Raw genomic sequence first — 21,217 nt, 5'->3', positions numbered from 1 at the left:
AAAAGTGGACCACAATTAAGTCTCACACAGTCCATGCACTAAAAATATTAACTTTGGATTAAAAACTTTTAACTACCTTACTCAGATATTATGTACTATGGCTTTATACAAAATTCAATCAGTTATCTGGATCCTAAACTCATAATAAACAGCACAGAGTCATAAATAAGAAGGAAAATTGCACAAAGAGCAAGAAAAATTGTAAGAGTACAGAAATCAAAAACAAAGAAAGAAATCATAAAAAGGTACTCATAAAGCATAGCATCTTTTTATACTACAAAAGAATATATAATTATTAACTTATTTAGTATATTATAGAACAGTCCCCCAAAATGGCCTTTAACCTTCTAAGAAAGGTAATGTGGTCGATATATGGTGAAAAGGAACGCTGTTGGGGAAGGGGAACAAAAAAAGGAAAGAGGTGTGCAGTGTTTCAGTAAGAATCCTATTTTTTAAAATAATAAAATTGGGAGGAGATAAAAAAGATGTACAGAAAGGTTTAACCCTTTAGCTAAATGTAATACTATATTTGGAATGATTCATTTCCCAAGGATTCCAAATTTTCAACATTTTACTGTAACAAATTGTAAATCTCCTTCTCCCCCTCCCATGCACGCACATGCTACTCTATCTATCTGACTCTTTCTGGCCATCTCTCAGTCTCTCTCTTTAGACTGTCTTCTTCTGTGACTGTGTTTCTGTCTCTGACTGTTCTTCATCTCTCAGGCTAGACCCTCTGCCTGTGCGTATCTGTGAATATATTCTCTCTCCGTCTCTCCCTACGTCTCTGTCTCTGTCTGCAAGTCTCTGTCTCTATTTCAGAGCATCTTTCTCTGTCTTCATCTCTGCCTATCTCTATCTTTGCAGCTCTGACTCTCTCTGACTCCCTCTGACTTTGTCTCTCTGTCTGTGAGTGTCTCTGAGTATCTGTCGTGGTGTGCATGTGACTCTATATAAGTCTCTGTAACCATATGTGTCTCAGTCTCTTTCTGTGTGTGTGTCTCTCTCTCTTTCTCCTGATGTGTGTCTTTCTCCTCTGTTTCAAGGTATAAGTTTGTCTTTCGCTCATTGTATCTCTCCCTTCTCACTCTGTGTGTGTCTGTTTCTCTGGTGCCTTTTTCTTTCTCATTCTGGTATGTCTCTCTGCTCTGTCTCTTTCTGTGTATGTGTGTGTGCACGTGCACATGCAAATATTCTGTCTCTTTCACTATGTGTCTCTTGTCACTGTGTCTCTTTCTCTGTGTGTATCTGTACGTATACCAATGCCTCTATCTCTTGTGGTATGTACCTTTTTTTCCTGTCTCTCTTCCTCACTGTACATCTCTATATCTTTCTCTCTATATCTTTCTCACTATATCTTTCTTGTTCTGGTACCTCTCTTTCTCTGAGTCTCTGTGTATGTATCTCTTTCTGTGTGCCTCCATATGTGTCTGTCTCTTGGTGTGTCTCCTTTAGGTACCTCCCTTCCCGTGCATCTCTCTCTATCTTTCTCTGTGTGTTAATATTTCTCTGAGTGTGCCTCTCTACCTGTCTCACTCTAAGTCATTCTCTCAGTCTCCTCTGTCTCTTTGTATATAGATTGTTTCTTTCTCTTTCCCTGTGTGTCTTTTTTCCTCTTCCTCTCTCAATGTCTCTTTTCTGTGTCGCTTTCTCTGTGTGCATGTGTGTCCCTTTCTTTTTTCTGTGTGACTCCTTCTCTGTGTACATGTGTGTATGTCCTCCTTCTCTCTGTGTGTATATCTCTTTCTCTGTGCATCCTTTTCTGTGTCTCTTGTAAAACGTGGGTCTCTGTGTGACTCTCCTTTGTGTGTGTGTGTGTGTGTGTGCTTGCCTGCCTCTGTCTAATAACTGGTTAGAACAAACACACTTCATTCAGTTCCTTGAACTAGTACAACACCTGGGGCTTGGTATTAATACCTTAAAAGTCCTTACCTTTTGACCAGTCCTCCATTTGTGCTTCTGTTCTTGTTTGCTCTGGCAATGTCTCTGATTTTTGCTCCAAGATTTGAAACTAAAATAAAGCCAACTCTAGATAAATAAACTTAAAACAATATGTCAGAACACACCTAAATCTTACCTTTGTTTAACAGAGAATTTACAGGATAAATGGTTTTCTAAAACATTTATAATGGGACAATTAACAACGTATTTCAACAGGTGAAATTAAATTTTTTTTCAGAAAAAGATTCTTTTCTTCACACTTGTATTTCAGTACATAAAGTTCTGGTTAAGTTTTAAGACATTTCTGTTCCTTTCGTTAGAGAACCATTTAACTTCTTTAATTTAAATCTTCTCCAACTATAATTTCACACATTTAAGAAAACTAAAATTTTAACTATATTTGCCATAAATTTTATACTAAAACTTTCTGACTTATTAATTAGAATTTATTACATATAAATTCACATAAAACATTTTACACTTGTAAAAGTCATTTAAGAATGCTATCCTAATTTTTACAAAAACATAAAGACCATCACTAACTTATGGCATTATTGGTATTTCTCTCTCAAATTTGTTTTCATAGAAAACATGATAAAAGCTGTGCAAATATATATTTTTTTTGCATGCTTTAAGCACAATAAAATTAGATTTACCTCACAGCTAGAACCCTGCGTTCTTTAAAAAGTCCTCAAATAAAGCTGTAGTAAGCTTCTCCTTTTCCAATTTTCTCTAACTATGTTGATCTGGAGTTGGCAATCTTTTTCTAAGTTTCTCATTTACTTTCGGATTAGCTGAAAATATAGGAAGTTATTAATATCAAAGAAATATGTTCCATTCAATGAAGCTATTTCCCTACATATTGCCCAAAAAGGTTAATAATAATTGCAGCATTTTAATAAGAGATTCATATAGCAAGACATGTAGAAAATATAGTCTTTAATAACCTCTGGAGTATTTTAAAACATGTTTCACAGACCTTAATGTGCTTAGTAATATACTATTTAAAACCATAATTTTATCCCTCTGCAATATACAGTCACTCTTCTTCATCATTTACCCAGCTAATGAATGCCAGCAATTAGTAAAATGTAATCCCATTGCACAATCATTTTAATGCTTTTAGCACTCAGAAAAGTAAACACCAAATTAATACTGCTCAAGCCATATCAGATCCTAGTTGGAAGCAAGCAATTATAGTTCAGCTCCTCAGGTGTAATTAAATGATTGGAATGATTTAGTTCCATAAATGCAAGTTAATTCATAAGCAAGCAACAAATATACTGGGAGTAATTACAAGAAACATTGACGGTCTAAGCAGGGCAAATTCTTTTATGAGGTTGACATAGTAAAATGCTGCCCTCTCCTGGGCATATAAGTGAATATCTCAGAGCCAAAAACAACCCCACAACAACAAAACCTAAGTTTTAAAAAGACACTGGACAAAATAATAACCAATATATCAATTTGATTTCATTCCTTTTACCAAAAACCTAAATGTATGGCTTATGATAATTTATCATCACCTACATAATTAATGCTTTTTTCCAATAAAGCTCTGGGTCTGAGTCCCAAAACATATCAGGCAATCTTTATACTTTTAATGAAAACAAAATAATGCTTATACAACATTGACAGACTGCAAAAGAAGCTTCTAGTACCCATCTATTACTGTCAGTCAATGCTTGTGTTCTCTCAATGGTAAAGCCTAAATGAACTGTTAGAGATAATAACTAAACTAAGCTTTTATAATTAGCAAAACTTGCAGGAAAATGTGAAATGAAATAGTATTATTGTGATTTTACATAGTGGTCTAGAATTATTTTTAATAAATTTTAATTATAACAAAAAACTTGAGCACTTATATAAATGTCATTATAAGCATATTTTAAAACATAAAGAGTAGCAAGTACTACACAAAATAAAATGGATCCTGGTCTTACTTAAACCATTCCCAACTTTTTACTTTCTTAGGCTAAAATTCAAGACAAATTTACTTATATACTAACTACTCAGATGGTACTTAACTTTGTACACTAAACTTTCAGAAGCTTATTTATGATACTTTTAAGTTATGCTATACTTAGTAAGTCTGTGTTAAAAACATGCATTTGTAGCACTAAACCCAATCAGTATCATCCCTTTGCGTTTCTGTAGGATTGAACATGTTCTCTAACAAAATATTGTGGTTTGACATAATAAATGTTTACTTCTTCAATAAATGCAAATGGTACTTGCAGAAGGTAATGCTTAACACCACACCAATATTTTGGGGGAGGGAGAGAGCATCAAATTAATGCCCTTCTCATTTGCTTTCAAATGCATTAAAATAACTAGATTCTAAGTCATATCTTGTACAAACTGTATGCTGTATAAAATGCATTTATAAAACTACAATAAATAAAAATATTAAAAAGTCCTGTCACTAACTTTAAAATGTACAGCACATTTGCTTTGCCCTTGATGTCACAGTCTTATTTTTCAATTCATATCTTGTACACTGTAAGTTAATTGCTTTTGGAAAGTAGTTATTATTCATGTAAAAATTAATGTGCCAATGTGTTTAAATCCTCTTAAATGACCATTCATGCATCTTTCTTCAAGTACCAATGAAATCTGTCAAAAGACATCAGTGCAAAATGGCCTTAAAGCAAAGTTCTAATACAGATTTTTTTTTCTGCTAACACAAGATTTTCATATTCACCAACTTTACTAAAATTCCATTAATTTTTTAAGCTACTTTTAATAAATTCACCAAGTAAAATTTTTAGGCTCCATAGTCTGTCATTTGTGTTCCAGCTGACATTATGAATATTAATAACAGTGTTATCCTGATTAAATAGGCTTCATATGAAATCCCTGTGAATCCTATAGCTCAGACATCTCATTTTTCCAACTCTATGAATTTGGATTCAGACTTTAAACTGGAAAAATCTTAAAAAACAGATTTAATGGTACATTTGCATATTCTTAAGCAAAAATTAGATGTTCTAATGACTGGAACAATTAAAATTACATATCAACATATAATAGGAATAGAAGATTTCTATAAACATGTAACATATTGTACACTTCTACCCCCTTTTTAGGACAAAGGATTAAGATTATAAAATACTATCCTGCCTTTACCTTACAGATTTGATATCAATGAAAATTTATACAATTGCATTAAAACTAATAGTATGATTTTACAGTAGAAAATCAGATAAATTGGGTTTCTTAATGAAAATGCTAACTTATTACATGACAAAATGTAAGTTAATTGCTTTATCACCACTAATCTACACCAGGTTCATCAGGTTCAAGTAGCAAAGTAAAATCAATTTCCAGCTAAAGTTTCTTTATAAGTTGTGCCGGAAAAATGCACCTACACTTTTTTTTTTTTTAAACCCTCTAACATAACCAACAGAATATACCATATTAGGATCTGTTAAATTAAAATCTCCATCACAGATTCCTAACCTCCAAGCTATTTTTAAGTCTCAAATGAAGCAAGTCTTATTATGTAGAAGAAAAGGAAAATAAACAATAATTAAGCAAACTGAAAAGTCCTTTCTCTCTCTAGGTACATTGGAATCTCAATATATGCAACAAAGTTTCCTACATTCACCCATCAAAAAAATGCAGATTAAAAAATTTTTAAAAATTTTCTCTATGCTCTCAAATGTGACTTGACTCTTCTCTCTGTTTACCCAGCATTAAAACACTTCATGAAACTAAATTTGTTCTTTGACCAGCCTGAAATTTCTAATATGCCTTAAAAAACTGTAAGTATGTTATGATTTTTTTTTTCTCATGGACAACAGAGACCAGATGAAGGAACATGAACTGGAGCCCTTTGGCTTCCACAAGTGAAAGTGATTACCTTCTTTCCTGAATCCAAGGCTGTAGAGTAAAAAACCAAGAACTGATAAGCAAAAAAACAAAAAAACAAAAAAACAAACCTATAATTCTGACATTTACCCTTTAAAATTAAATAATGCCTTGTTAGAGAATCATTGAAAAATGGGATTTCACTCCCCAACGTAACACCACCCAGAATTTTTAAGTAGGAAATGCCCTTCCTACCTTCCTCCACAAAAGCTACATTCTTTTTTTTTTGTCCTTTTCGTGACCTGCACTCAGCCAGTGAGCGCACCGGCCATCCCTATATAGGATCCAAACCCGCAGCGGGAGCGTCGCTGCGCTCCCAGCGTCGCACTCTCCCGAGTGCGCCACAGGCTCAGCCCCAAAAGCTACATTCTAACAAAGGTTTTTGGCTGACTTTGGTTGATGGCATTTTTTTCATAATATATCATTAGCTTTATCACAAATTTGTGTAAATGGAATCCAAGTATCAAACTGGGAATCATTTATAATACTGCACTGTATCCAACTGTAATTACAGAACAACTCCGAATTTTGTATTTCCTAGACTGAAAACTGTTGATTATTTCTGCACTGAAATAGTTTCATTAAATGGTCAGGGAAGAATATTACAGAGAGCCAAATATTTTATCACATAACACAACATATACAATAACCATATGTCCTACTGTTGGATTTTCATCTTAATAAACAAAAGTCTCTCAAACATTCACAGCCCCTGGCACATTCTCTCCCCAAAAGAATTCCTCTCACCCAATGTGCCCACTCCCTACCACACTCTAGACAATGCAAATCCTCAGAGCTGGGAAAAGGAAGAGAAGGTTCAGGGAGAGATAATAAAGGATAAAAGTGGCCCTGCACCATAGCTATCAAAATTTAAAATGCATATACTATTTGACCCCCAAATTATGTAAAACATATTTTTATGCACAAAGATATTCATTGAAGCAGTATTTATTAATAAGAGTAAATAATCACTTTTCTCCAGTCATACTCTACTTCTTTGTGTTTCAAACTCACCAAGTTTATTCTTGCCTCAGAGTTTTCATACTTGCCATTCCCTCTGCCTAGAACTCTCTTCTCTAGACTGCTAAATCATTTTTTCTCATCATCCAGGTCATGTTCAAAAGTCATCTCTTCAAAAAGGTTTTGTCAGGCCATACTATCTAAATTAAAAACTCTTCTCTCAACATATTACCTATGCTATTGCCTCCATAAAACTGATTTGTTTAGGATTTATTTCATTGTTTTTGATATATCTCAGCCAACTATGTATATGGAAGTTACATGTAGACAAGGCTCCTGATTTTCTCCTCTATGTCTGTATACTTACAGTTTTTGGCATAAAATAAGTATTCAGTATACATGTGATGAACAGAAAGGTAGACAGAGAGATAGAGGGACAGATGACTAGCAGGAAACTAGGACTGACATAAATGTCCATCAATAGAGAATTGGTAAAATAAAATGTAGCTCAACCATATAGAAAATCTATATGGTTTATACCACAAATGCAAGAGATTTATACGTACGAAGTGTGCAAGATTCTTTCAACAAATATTTGTTAAGTACCTATATACAATGAACCAGATACTGTTCCAGAAGTTAGACATAAAATGGTGAATAAAACAAATTTCCTATAAAAATATATCTTTAGTAAAACAATGCAGGCACAAAAAGTGGATAAACTAAAAACAGAAAAAATGTAAAATTATACTTATACATGCATATATGCTTGAATAGGCATAGTATTTTTTCTGGAAGGATACATAGGAAACTATTACCAGTGGTTAATCTGAAGAAAGGGCCTAAGGGCTGGAGTAAGGAGACTGAGAAAATGAGGGAAACAAACATTTATATTTCATTTATATCTATATATGTAATTTGATTTTGATTTTTTTACCATGTGCATGTATTACTTTTAATTTAATAAATATTTATAAATAACCTTAGAATTTAATAGGAAACCTTGAAAGATGTCAAATGACAACTGAGAGGTCCAAAATGAATAAAAAGTGATCTTTATGACTCCCTTGAAATTTTTAAAAAATTATTACAGCCTAATTAACCTTTTACAACTATACTTTGTTATGGCTGTTTTGCTTACTTGCTTGTTAAACCAAGGATTAATATCCAGAATATACAAGGAACTCAAATGACTTTACAGCAAAAAAACAAATAACCCAATTAGAAAACGGGAAAAGGAGCTGAATAAGCTTTTCTCAAAGGAAGATATACAAATGGCCAACAGATACATGAAAAAATTCTGAACGTCACTCAGCATCGGGAAATGCAAATCAAGACCACTTTGAGATACCATTTCACTGCAGTCAGGAAGGCTAATATCCAAAAGTCTGAGAATGATAAGTGCTGGAGAAGTTGCAGAGAAAAAGGAACTCTCATACACTGTTGGTGGGACTGCAAAATGGTGCAGCTTTTATGGAAAACGGTTTGGAGGTTCCTCAAACAATTACAGACAGATCTACCATATGAGCCAGCTATTCCACGGCTGGGAATATACCCAGAGGAATGGAAATCATCAAGTCGAAGGGATACCTGTACTCCAATGTTTACTGCAGCACTATTTACAATAGCCAAGAATTGGAACCAGCTCAAATATCCATAATCAGATGAGTGGATATGGAAAATGTGGTATGTCTACACAATGGAATTCTACTCTGCTGTAAAAAAGAATGAAATACTACCATTTGCAGCAACACGGATGGACTTAGAAAAAATTATATTAAGTGAAATAAGTCAGGCACAGAAAGAGAAATACCACATGTTCTCACTTATTTGCGAGAACTAAAAATAAATAAATAAATACACAATCAAATGGGGGGGCAGGGAAGAAGACACAACAATCACAATTCCTTGAACTTGTTAAGACAAGTGAACAGATATGATGTTGATGGCTGGGAGGGAGGAGAAGAAGGGGGAAGGGAGGAATCAGTAAAGGGACATGAAAATCAACTACATTGTATATTGATAAAATTTTAAAAACAAATAAATAAAATAAACTTCTAACACTCCTTCCTTAAAAAAAAAAAGAAAGTTGAATCTCTGTGATGTGTTGATTTATGTAATATCATGATTACTGCAAAATGGCTGTATGAGTAACCTGACTTTTTACACTACTAATTCTATAGGAAAATCTTTTTATAAACTGCAAATAAAATGAAGGGAAAACAAAAATTTAACATATTCATGTCATAAATATTACAACTGTTTCACACACAAAAAAATCAAAGAGTATATGCCTCCTAATGGAAGTAAGTATCACTAACAAGTATTAGTCTCGAGAGGGAATGGAAGAGGGGGAAAGGAGCAGGATTCACAGGACAGGTAAAATATGAGGATGTAGATGAAACAAGATTAGCCAACATGAACCATGAAAAAAAATTGTTTATACTAGGTACTGTGTACACGGGTGTTCATTATTCTGTTTCTCTACTTTTGTATATGTTTGCAATATTCCATAACAAATGCAAAATAAAAGAATATGCAGCATTTAGTTTCTAACAAAATTCATTGAATAGTTTTTTCACAGTACCAGCAATTCCCTTTTATATTCAAATGTTATGAAAATTGCACAATGTCTCATGCTTGATACGTATACACACAATATACCATGCAATAAATATTGCACAATATATGTCACAAACATATATATGCATGCCCCACCTGGACTCTATACTACATGTCATTTAGAGAAAAGCCTATAAATTTCATTTTATTTTTAAAAACATTTATTTCCATTGTAGATGTTTCCCACTTAGAACAGTCATATTTCTTTGTATATACCCAATAATTTTTAAATTAGCAAAGATGGTGACTTTCGCAGAAGAATCATAAGCAAAACAACAAGTTGTGATGATGACTGTATAATTTGTCTCAAAATTTCAACATTTTTCAACACTTAATAGGGATTAAGTCTATACTAAAAACAAATTTAGGTCAATTTTATTATTTATCACAATGTCTAAAACAACTTTAATAAATAATAACTCTTCGTAGCAATGAAGGAAACAAGTATGTCTGTAATCTTTCACCAAGGTGAAATGATAGCCTGTCACAGGTCAGGTCCTGCATCCAGTTAGATTCTTTTTTGACTCTCTATTAAAGGAATTACCAACTCAAATCCCACTCTGGTTGAAATAAATAAGCATTTTCTGCAATGCCTCTTGATTCCAAACTTTGAAATATTGACTAAAATATTTTTAAATATATTTTTAAAAACAGAGACAAGTTCAAAAGGAAGAAAGAGAAACATAACGTCAAAACCAAAGCATAACACTTAGTGAGTGGGACCTAAGCAGAGTTGTCCATGAGAATATTGAGACTAAACAGGCTTAAGTGTTAGAGTTCAACAACATAGACACTCCTCTTCACTAAACAGCAATCAGATATCTCTAACCACCTGCACAATGACTTAGCCAGATACAAGCCACCCACCAATTTTAGGTGTAAAAGTTATCTAACATCAAAACCAAAAGACTTTGCCATGGTGTCAGGGAACGCAGGGAATGCAACTCTCTACTTAAGCCAATAAACTAACATAAACCTGGTTAGCAGCCTTAAAACCATATATAGCAGCCAAAAATTAGAAGAAAAAAAAAAGTCATGAGCTAGAGTCCTTTACAAGATCATTTCTTTTGAAAACAAGCTCATGGCCAAAAAAACTGTAAGATATTTGAAAGAATCTGATATAAGGAAAAATAGTACAGACATATAAAAAAGAGAAGTGGGGACTCACACTTGAACTACAGAGAGCAAAGCAATCTGAAATCAATCTTCAAAACTGGTATAGTTTTTAAATTGTCAAATAGATAAAGCAACACCACCCATTAAATAAGATCAGTCAATTATTAAACAAGCATATGCAGATTTTAAAAAGGAACAAGTAAAAATCATACAAATGAGAAATATGTTCACTGAAGATGAAACTCAACAGATGAAATAAGAACTATATTGCAGAACAGTGAAACAGAGAATTAATAATTTGGAAGCAGAAGTGAAGAGATTTCCCAAAATGCAGCGCTGAGTAATAAAGGTGGAAAATATGAAAGAGAAGTTGAGAGACACAGAAGATAAAAGAAAACGCTCTAACATATGTCTAATAAGGATTAGAGAAGGAAAGAACAGAAAAAAAGATGCAGGACCAAAATAATTATACTCTAGCGTAGAAAACATGTTTCTAGAAGTGTAATGAATAAGGGAAGCAAGATCACATAATTCCTATGAAGATACATTCCCAGCATCATATTCTGGAAATGTTCTTTCATTTTCTTCAAACTCCGTAAAATTATGGCACATCTACATCGTTTTGTCAGCTGAAAATTAGAGTGATGCACATAATTTCCTTCCTCTGTTTTGTTAACCTTTTCATGAAGGAACAGGAAGTCACTAATATAACTTTAATATCTAGCACAATACCATTTCTTCATTTTTTACAGTCCAACACTGTCACTTGCACACCTCCTATCAGCCAACTTTGTCAAAACTGTTTGCCAAAAATCAAAATAAATAGCAGAATGCAAAAGCCACACTTAAAAGGCTGAGAGTATACAGTACCGTCTGCAGTCTTAGTTCTCACTAGCTAAAAGCATATGATACTGCTTGGAGCATAGGAAAAACATGTATTAGGAATGTTCTACAAAGTATTTCTTTACATATACAGAGATAAATAGGACTCAATTAAAAACCACCTCACCCCACCTTGGCATTCTTCCTCAGGAAGGTGGTAGAGAACATGCTTCACTAAAACAAGTGAGTAATGCAAGAAAGAGGAAGATATTCGTTCTAGAAAATGGGCCCATCACAGAAAAGAAGTCAAAGGTATACTCACAGTCATGGTGAGGGAAAGCACAGGATAATAACTAGGCATAGAGGGAAATCATTCAATGCTGAAGGCATTAAAACTACAGGAGCAATTCATTCAAGAAAGAGAAGGTTGAGAAGAGAGTCAAATGAATGTAGAGAGTTTGGGGTTGAATCAATAATAAATACACAGAAAACTAAGTGACAAAATAAACAAGACAACAAAAAGCTGTGCCAGGGAGTGGGGAAGGGAAAATAATCAAAATATAGTATATGTTCAGTGGTGAAAGGCATATACATGACCATAATAATGTAAACACTATATATTATCCTAAACAAAATTACAATATAACCACATTTAAAGGACAAAAAAACAGAAAGTGAACATGGGTGTACTGGGAGTAGAGATATCGAAGAGAGCTATATCTTTGTGGTAATTACTTGGATTGGCTCTCCCAATTTTCACTCTTCCTATTTGGAAGAGGTAAACAGGTAAGAATTACACCTCCCAGTCTCTTTGTTGTTCATGTTCTGATCTGATGCAAAATAGGTCCTTCCAAGTAAATGTACTCCAGCAAGATAGAGAAGGCGAAATGTCATCTGCCTTTCAGCATGTAAGATCAGACAAACACGAGTGCTTCTGGTGGCTGATACTCTGCAGTACCATATCTAGTATGAACCTCCTGGATATGAAATGCAGTTGTGGTGTCTGTGGCAGCAGTAGCAATAGCTTTCTGATCTCTAGATTGCAACAATAACATTACGACTTTGAATCATGGTCTACAGATGGTCCCTGACTTCTGTTCCAGCATTTGGAATAATTTTATAATTCTCTACATAAAGACCCTTTCTGCTTGAAATCCCTAAGGTAGTTTTTATTTTCTGTTCTATAACATGACTGATAAATTTTTCCCATCTTCTATAGCAATGAGTCAATGAATTATGATAAAACTGGGGAGGGGAGGAATCAAGATGAAGCAAAGTAAACATGCTATATAGAAATACGGAGGTACATTTCAAAAGAATTGGCCAGAACATTTTAAAAGAAGCCTCTTAGAAATTTGACTCTTCAAGAAATGGGCAAATAAAACATCCTGGAGGTAGATAATGGGGATGGTTGCATAACAATGTAAATGTACTTAATGCTACTAAACTGTACATGTAAAGCTGTTAAAATGATAAATTTTATATGTATATTTTACAATAAAAAATTGAAAAAATAAGATAAAAGAGTTTTACTGCTTCACACCAATATACGATATATTTTCACAACAGAAAATACACTGTGAACTAAATATGAACAGAATAAAAAACAAGTTTCAGACAGTTATCACGGTTCTTTCCACTATCACTTTCTTGTCAACTGCTTAGACGTTATCATTTGTACCACAAAACTTGACCCAACCCATGAAGGTTCACATTCTATTTTCAGTCCTGTTCCCAATTTATAGTTAAAAATTGAGCTGCAGGAAACACATTAATATTTTCACTACTACACTTAGGATCAAGTTAAACCATTTTTTATTTTCTTCACTTGTAAAATCAACTTTGAGATAATTTACATTATGTAAAAATGCATCTAATTTAAGTGTACTTTTGATGAGTTTTGAAAATTTTCTACAATGGTATAAGAAACACCCCCATTAAAAAGTTCCCTTCGTGCTCTTTACAATAAATATATCCTATGCCCGTCCCTAGGCAACCACTAATCTGTCTTCTTTTACTAGATAAATTAGATGCCATTTTTAGAGTTCTATATAAATGGATTCATACGGTATACACTTGAGCAACTCCTGGCCAAATATCTACATGTGATTTTTCACACCCAAGCATAGGCAATTACAAAGACTTTACCAGGCAGGCCTCACAGGAGAAAGCTGCCCTTTCCACACCAGACTTTGCCCTTCTGATGCCCTGTAGTCTCTAACAGGAGTTGCAGCCAAAGACTCAGGCTATCTCTGGCCAGCCATGCTTTTATGCATAGCTGCATTCCTTGCCCAGGTGCTTTTATTCAGAGGATCTCCTTATCTGGAACTTTTGGCCAAGTCCTTCTTCTGGAGTCTGTGCCCAGACCTTCTTATCCTCTTTAACCAGGGGGTGGGACCTTGGGAGGGCAGCAGGAAAGGTTACCTTGAAGACATTTTTCTCCACTCTTAATAAACTACTTTCCCATTCCTAGCCCTTCCTCCTTTCCCTCCACTGGCCCTCTCTTTTCTTTGGCGCTCCCTTAGCAATGGGATGAGCCCCATGTCTGCAATAGTCCACGTGACTCTCAACTAGATGCAACTGTTCACAGGGAAAAATGGAACAGTGGGGAGTCAGCACTTTCTCCAGTTTAGACTCTTGCTTTATGCTATTAGAGTAAATAATTAAAGTCTTGACTATTAATTCATTTTGGCTTATTGTTTAAATTGACTACTCTGACATCTGACAGAGCAGCTCTCCAGCTCAGCTGAGCCCCTCAACCTCTTTTGTATCTGAATTCTTTCATTCAGAAAACAGTTTATAAAACAGTAGTTTGTTCCTTCTTATTGTGCAGTAGTATTCCATGATATTGTATAAATTTGTTTATCCATTCACCTGTGAATAGATATTTGGTTTGTTTCAGTTGTCGACTATAACAAATAAAGCAGTAACGAATGCTCTGGTATAAGCCTTTTTGCAGACATGTTTTCATTCTCTTAGATAACTATGCAGAGAGGAATTACTGGATCATATTAACTTTATAAGAAACTGCCAAATTGTTTCCATCTTACACACCTACTAGCCAAGTATAAGAGTTCTAGCTGATCCACATCTTCACTAACACATTGCACTGGATAGTCTTTTTAATTTTAGTCATTCCTTGTGTATGCAGTTTTATCTCATTGTGATTTTAATGTGCATAACCTGATTAATGATGTATACATCTTTTAAAGTACTTATTGGTCATTCATAGATCTTCTTTTGTGAAGTACCTGGTCAAGTCTTTTGCCCATTTTTTATTGGATTGCTTGTCTTATTACTAAGTGGTAAGAGTTCTTTATACGTCTTCTGTATAAAAGTCCTTTGTCAGATATATGCATTAAAAATATTTTCTCCCAGTCTGTGGCTTGCCTATTCATTTAGTTAACAGTGTCATTTGACAAAGTGTTTTATTTTTAATGAAGCCCAATTTATAATTTTTTTTTCTTTTGGGCTTAATATTTTTTGTGTCCTAAGAAATATTTACCAACCTTAAGGCCACAGCAATTTAAAAAACCTTTCCTACAGATTTTATAGTTTTAGATTTTACATTCAGAATAATAATTCATTTTGAATTTTGTATATGGTCATGAGGCAAGGGTCAGGCTCACTTTTTTCATATGGATATATAATTATTCTAGCACCATTTCTTGAAAAGACTATCCTTTCTCCATTAAGTTACCTTGGCTCCTTTACTAAAAATCAAAAAAAAGTTGGGTAGATATATTTTTTGGCTCTTATTGGGTTCTATGTCTATCCTTTCACTAATACCAAACTGTCTTCATTAATTGTGCTTGCAGTAAGTCTTGAAATCAAGAATTATAAATCCTTCAACACTGTTATTCTTTTTTAATATTCCAAAGAGGAATTCCCCAAGGCACATCATAATCAAACTATCGAATATCAAAGACAAAAGAAAGAGTACTGAAAGCATTCACATAACATTCAGTGCAGCCCCAATACAGCTTTCAGTGGATTTCTCAGCAGAAACCCTTCAGGCAAAAAGACAGTCAACCAAGAATTTTGTATACAGCAAAACTAATCTTCAAATATGAAGGAGAATTTAAAAACTACCTAGACAAACAAAAGCTAAGGGAATTCATCAACACTAGACCTGTCTTATAAAAAATGCTAAAAGGAGTTCTTCAATCTGAAAAAAAAAGATGCTAAAGTATAACAAAAAAAATCTGAAGGGTATAAACTCACTGGTAAAATAAGTAATAAGTACACAAATTCAGTATACTCCAATGCTTAAGTGTAGTGAATAAACCACCTACATCTGTAGTACGAAGACTAAAAGACAAATCGATTAAAGATAATAACAATACAACACCTGTATAAGAGATAGGCAATATTAAAAGATGTAACTTGAAACAACAAAATATCAAAAGGTTAATGACATCAATGCGTAGAGTCTGCTCTGTTTTTTTTTCTTTTCTGAGCCAGTCAAAGTTAGGTTCTTATTCTTTTTAAATAATCTAACTACAACATGTTTTTTGTAAGCTTCATGGTAACCATAACACAAAAACCTATAATAAACATTCTAAAAATAAAGAAAAATCAAAATATATGACTAGAGAAAATCACTTAATCACAAAGGAAGATGATGAAACAAGAAAAAAGGATCTACAAAACAACTTGAAAAAAAGTAATGAAATGGCAGCAATAAGTCCGTAGTTACCAATAATAACCCTATATCAATGGAATACTATTCAGCTATAAAAAAATTAAAATAAGATTCTGTCATTTACAGCAACATGGATGGAAATGGAGATCATCATGTTAAGTGAAGTAAGCCAGGCACGGAAAGACAATACGTGGTCTAACCCATAAGTGGAATCTTAAAAAAAAAAAAAAAAAAAAAAAAGTGGTTCCCATAGAAGTAGAAAATAGAATAATGTTTACCAGAAGCTGGGAAGGGAAGGAGGGCAGGGGGACGGGAAGCAATGGATTAACAGGTACGAAGTTACAGGTAGACAAGAAGAATAAGTTCTGGTGTACTAGACTGACTGTAGCTAATATTTTATTGCATATTTCTAAGTTGCTAGAAAAGAGGATATTGAATGCAATAAAAGAAAATAAATGATTAGGTGATAAATATGCTATCTACCCTAAATGAATCATTGTGCAATATATGCATAGGTTGAAGCAACAAACTGCATCCCACAAATATTTACAATTAAAAATCAATTAACAAAAAAGAAAAAGCATCAAAAAAATAAAAATAGAGGTATTTTACATTAAAAACAATCAATTGAAAAAAATAATCTTTGGAGTCTTTTTGTACTTAGTTTAAAAAAATTGTCACGTACACCAAAAATAAAAAATAAAAAACAAAAGCTCCTACAAATCTATACAAGAAAGACAACACATTTAAAAAAAAAAATCAGCAAATAAACAGAACTGACATTTGACAAAAGAATGAATAAAAATGGCTAATAAACACATGAGAGTGCTCAGCATCATTGGTCATCAGAGAAAGGCAAATTAAAGCCACAAGGATACGTTGTTACACATTATACACATACACCAGCATAGCTATAATTAAAAACTCTAACAAGGCCAAGCAATGCAGGAAATGTGAAACAACTAGAATACTTATATTCTCTCTTACACATGTGCCATATGAGCTGGCTGATAAAACCTAACTAAAACCCAAGGCCTATCCCCATCTGTGAAACTTTTGGAAATAATGAAGCCAGAAAAGCAGAGACATCCTTAATATTTGAAAAATAATTTAGTATTCTTTACTGAACTCTCACTAGACAGGAAGTCCAGAGACCAGTGGGCCTATTTGGGTTTTGGCAAAACCAATCAATAAAGTCAGGAAAAAAATCTGAATCTGAATAGCGTCATAAACCAAAATAATCCCTAAGATATTCACAAAGAATCAGATGCTCCCAGGCAGCGTCTCTAGGTACTAAAGTCTAGGACATTATGATGTCAATACTCAAACAGTTTTAGAAGTATCCTTACTGCTGACACATGAAGAGAGATGGAAGCCTTGGCAGATATCAATTACTACACCTTGGCAGACACTCAGGAAAATACCAGAGACCAGAAAGCATCCTGATGTAAGTGTTTTAAGTGTTTTTAAAAAACTATAGCTAACTTATATAGGGCACTGGCAGAAACTGCACCCATCATCAAAGATCATCAAACAATTCTGAGGGAAGAAATACTAATGTGCTGGATGCTGTCAAAGAATTATTCAAATAAGGCCACTCACCAGAGCTCATGGATAACAAAGAAAAGTCATATGCAAGAGTGTGCTGGATGAGTTTGGGAGATTTGCGTCCGTTTCAATCTTTTGGAATAGTTTGTAAAGAATCGGTGTCAATTCTTCTTTGAATGTTTGGTAAAATTCTGCTGTGAATCCATCTGGTCCAGGGCTTTTCTTTGTTGGGAGCCTTCTGATAACAACTTCAATCTCCTTTATTGTTATTGGTCTGTTCAAATTTTCTACGTCTTCGTGGTTCAGTTTTGGGAGCTTGTGTGTGTCCAGAAATTTATCCATTTCCTCCAGATTTTCAAATTTGTTGGCGTATAGTTGTTTATAGTAGTCTCGAATGATTCCTTGTATTTCAGATGAATCAGTTGTAATATCGCCTTTTTCATTTCTAATTTTGGTTATTTGAGTCTTCTCTCTTCTTTTTTTTGTTAGCCATGCTAATGGTTTGTCAATTTTATTTATCTTTTCAAAAAACCAACTTTTTGATTCGTTGATCTTTTGAATTGTTTTTTGGTTTTCAATTTCATTCAGTTCTGCTCTGATCTTAATAATTTCTTTCCGTCTGCTAACTTTAGATTTGGATTGTTCTTGTTTTTCTAGTTCTTTAAGGTTAAGTGTTAGGTTGTTCACTTGCCATCTTTCCATTCTTCTGAAGTGAGCGTTTAATGCAATAAATTTTCCCCTCAATACTGCTTTTGCAGTATCCCACAGGTTTCGGTATGATGTATCATTGTTTTCATTATACCAAAACCAGGTAAAGATATAACCAAAAAATAAAACTACAGGCCGATATCCTTGATGAATATAGATGCAAAAATCCTCACTAAAATACTAGCAAACAGAATACAGCAACACATACGTAAAATTATTCATCACGATCAAGTGGGATTCATCCCAGGGATGCAAGGTTGGTTCAACATACGCAAATCAATAAATGTGATACACCATATTAATAAACTCAAACACAAGGACCATATGATCATATCTATAGATGCTGAAAAAGCATTTGATAAAGTTCAGCACTCATTCATGACAAAGACCCTCTATAAGTTAGGTATAGAAGGAAAGTATCTCAACATAATTAAAGCCATATATGCCAAACCCACTGCCAATATCATCCTGAATGGGCAAAAGCTGAAAGCTTTTCCTTTAAGAACAGGAACTAGACAAGGATGCCCACTCTCACCACTCCTATTCAACATAGTGTTGGAAGTACTAGCCAGAGCAAACAGAGAAGAGAAGGAAATAAAGGGCATCCAGATTGGAAAAGATGAAGTCAAACTGTCCCTGTTTGTAGATGACATGATCCTATATATCGAACAGCCTAAAACCTCTACAAAAAAACTGTTGGAATTGATAAATGATTTCAGCACAGTAGCAGGATACAAAATCAACACACAAAAATCAGTAGCATTTCTTTTCTCCAATAGTGAACATGCAGAAAGAGAAATCAAGAAAGCCTGCCCATTTACAATAGCCACCAAAAAAAAAAAAATACTTAGGAATGGAGTCAACCAAGGACTTTAAGCTATACTACAAAGCTATAATAACCAAAACAGTATGGTACTGGCATAAAAACAGACACACTGACCAATGGAATAGAATAGAGAATCCAGAAATCAACCCACACACCTATACCCATCTGATCTTTGACAAAGGCACCAAGCCTATTCAGTGGGGAAGGGACTGCCTCTTCAGCAAATGGTGCTGGGATAACTGGATATCCATATGCAGGAGAATGAAACTAGATCCATACCTCTCACCGTATACTAAAATCAACTCAAAATGGATTAAGGATTTAAATATACACCGTGAAACAATAAAACTTCTTAAAGAAAACATAGGAGAAACACTTCAGGAAATAGGACTGGGCACAGATTTCATGAATACGACCCCAAAAGCACGGGCAACCAAAGGAAAAATAAACAAATGGGATTATATCAAACTAAAAAGCTTCTGCACAGCAAAAGAAACAATTAACAGAGTTAAAAGACAACCAACAGAGTGGGAGAAAATATTTGCAAAATATACATCTGACAAAGGATTAATATCCAGAATATATAAGGAACTCAAACAACTTTACAAGAAGAAAACAAGCAACCCAATTAAAAAATGGGCAAAAGAGCTAAGTAGGCATTTCTCTAAGGAAGATATACAAATGGCCAACAGACATATGAAAAAATGCTCAACATCACTCAGCATCCGGGAAATGCAAATCAAAACCACATTGAGATACCATCTAACCCCAGTAAGGATGGCTAAAATCCAAAAGACTCTGAACGATAAGTGCTGGCGAGGTTGCGGAGAAAAAGGAACTCTCATACATTGTTGGTGGGACTGCAAAATGGTGCAGCCTCTATGGAAAATGGTATAGAGGTTCCTCAAACAATTGCAGATAGATCTACCATACGACCTAGCTATCCCACTGTTGGGAATATATCCAGAGGAATGGAAATCATCAAGTCAAAGGTATACCTGTTCCCCAATGTTCATCGCAGCACTCTTTACAATAGCCAAGAGTTGGAACCAGCCCAAATGTCCATCATCAGATGAGTGGATACGGAAAATGTGGTACATCTACACAATGGAATACTACTCAGCTATAAAAACGAATGAAATACTGCCATTTGCAACAACATGGATGGACCTCGAGAGAATTATATTAAGTGAAACAAGTCAGGCACAGAAAGAGAAATACCACATGTTCTCACTTATTGGTGGGAGCTAAAAATTAATATATAAATTCACACACACACACACACACACACACACAAAACCGGGGGTGGGGAAGAAGATATAACAACCACAATTACTTGAAGTTGATACGACAAGCAAACAGAAAGGACATTGTTGGGGGGGAGGGAGGGAGGGAGAAGGGAGGGAGGTTTTGGTGATGGGGAGCAATAATCAGCCACAACGTATATCGACAAAATAAAATTAAAAAAAAAAAAAAAAGTGTGCTGGAGGGGTAAGTTCAGGAAGAGTTTATTGCAAACAAGCCAGTTTACCATCTTGGCCCATTGCTAGAAATGCCACTTCAGGACTTCCAAGTAAGGATTGATGTATGATTCTCTCCCAGGCAAAGCACAACAGGCCACTTGGTTTAACAACAGGAGTTCCTCAATTGTAATGAAGTATTGAAGCTGGTTCACAAAAGCCACTTATGTCTCTTCCCAACTCCAAGATGAGCAGTGCCATGTTTTTAGCTGGAAATCAGTAGTGGCAAGAGTATTTATATTACAAAAAACAACAAATGCTACAAATAAGGGCGTTTTTTTTTTTTTTTTTTTTTTTTTTTTTGCCAGAGAGCCAATATTTTACCATTTACCAGCATACCACTGCCCACATGAGGGTTGTAATGTTTTTGAAAATCATCCATATACAGCTTACAGACAGTAAAAATGTGGAAGAGGGCTGGCAGGTTAGCTCAGTTAGTTAGAGCATGGTGTTATAATACAAAGGTCAAGGGTTCAGATCCCCATACCAGCCAGCTCCCCTCCCTGCCCCCCAAAAAACTGTGGTTGAAGATGGTAAAGGTAAATGTGCACAATTGGCATCTGGGGAAAGATCTAAATACGGTATTGGCAAAAAGGCCTTAGATGACTACACATAAAAATCACAGAAATCCCTGTG

The 21,217-nt window shown here is 34.4% G+C and overlaps 1 protein-coding gene across 1 annotated transcript in view; it reads right to left on the bottom strand.

Moving 5' to 3' along the window:
* The window catches only part of MIPOL1 (mirror-image polydactyly 1), a 296,888-nt gene extending 276,276 nt beyond the window's left edge, over positions 1-20,612 (bottom strand). Inside the window, exon 1 of the mRNA XM_063091188.1 lies at positions 20,593-20,612. Coding sequence (XP_062947258.1) covers positions 20,593-20,605 — 13 coding nt within the window. The 5' untranslated portion in view covers positions 20,606-20,612. The remainder of the gene's footprint in view (positions 1-20,592) is intronic.
* Positions 20,613-21,217: the final 605 nt, after the last annotated feature.

The sequence above is a fragment of the Cynocephalus volans genome, chromosome 3 (genome assembly GCF_027409185.1).
Source record: "Cynocephalus volans isolate mCynVol1 chromosome 3, mCynVol1.pri, whole genome shotgun sequence".
Taxonomy (NCBI): Eukaryota; Metazoa; Chordata; class Mammalia; order Dermoptera; family Cynocephalidae; genus Cynocephalus; species Cynocephalus volans.
Note: the sequence above shows the minus strand (reverse complement) of the source record. Positions and strands in the feature narration are given on the sequence as shown.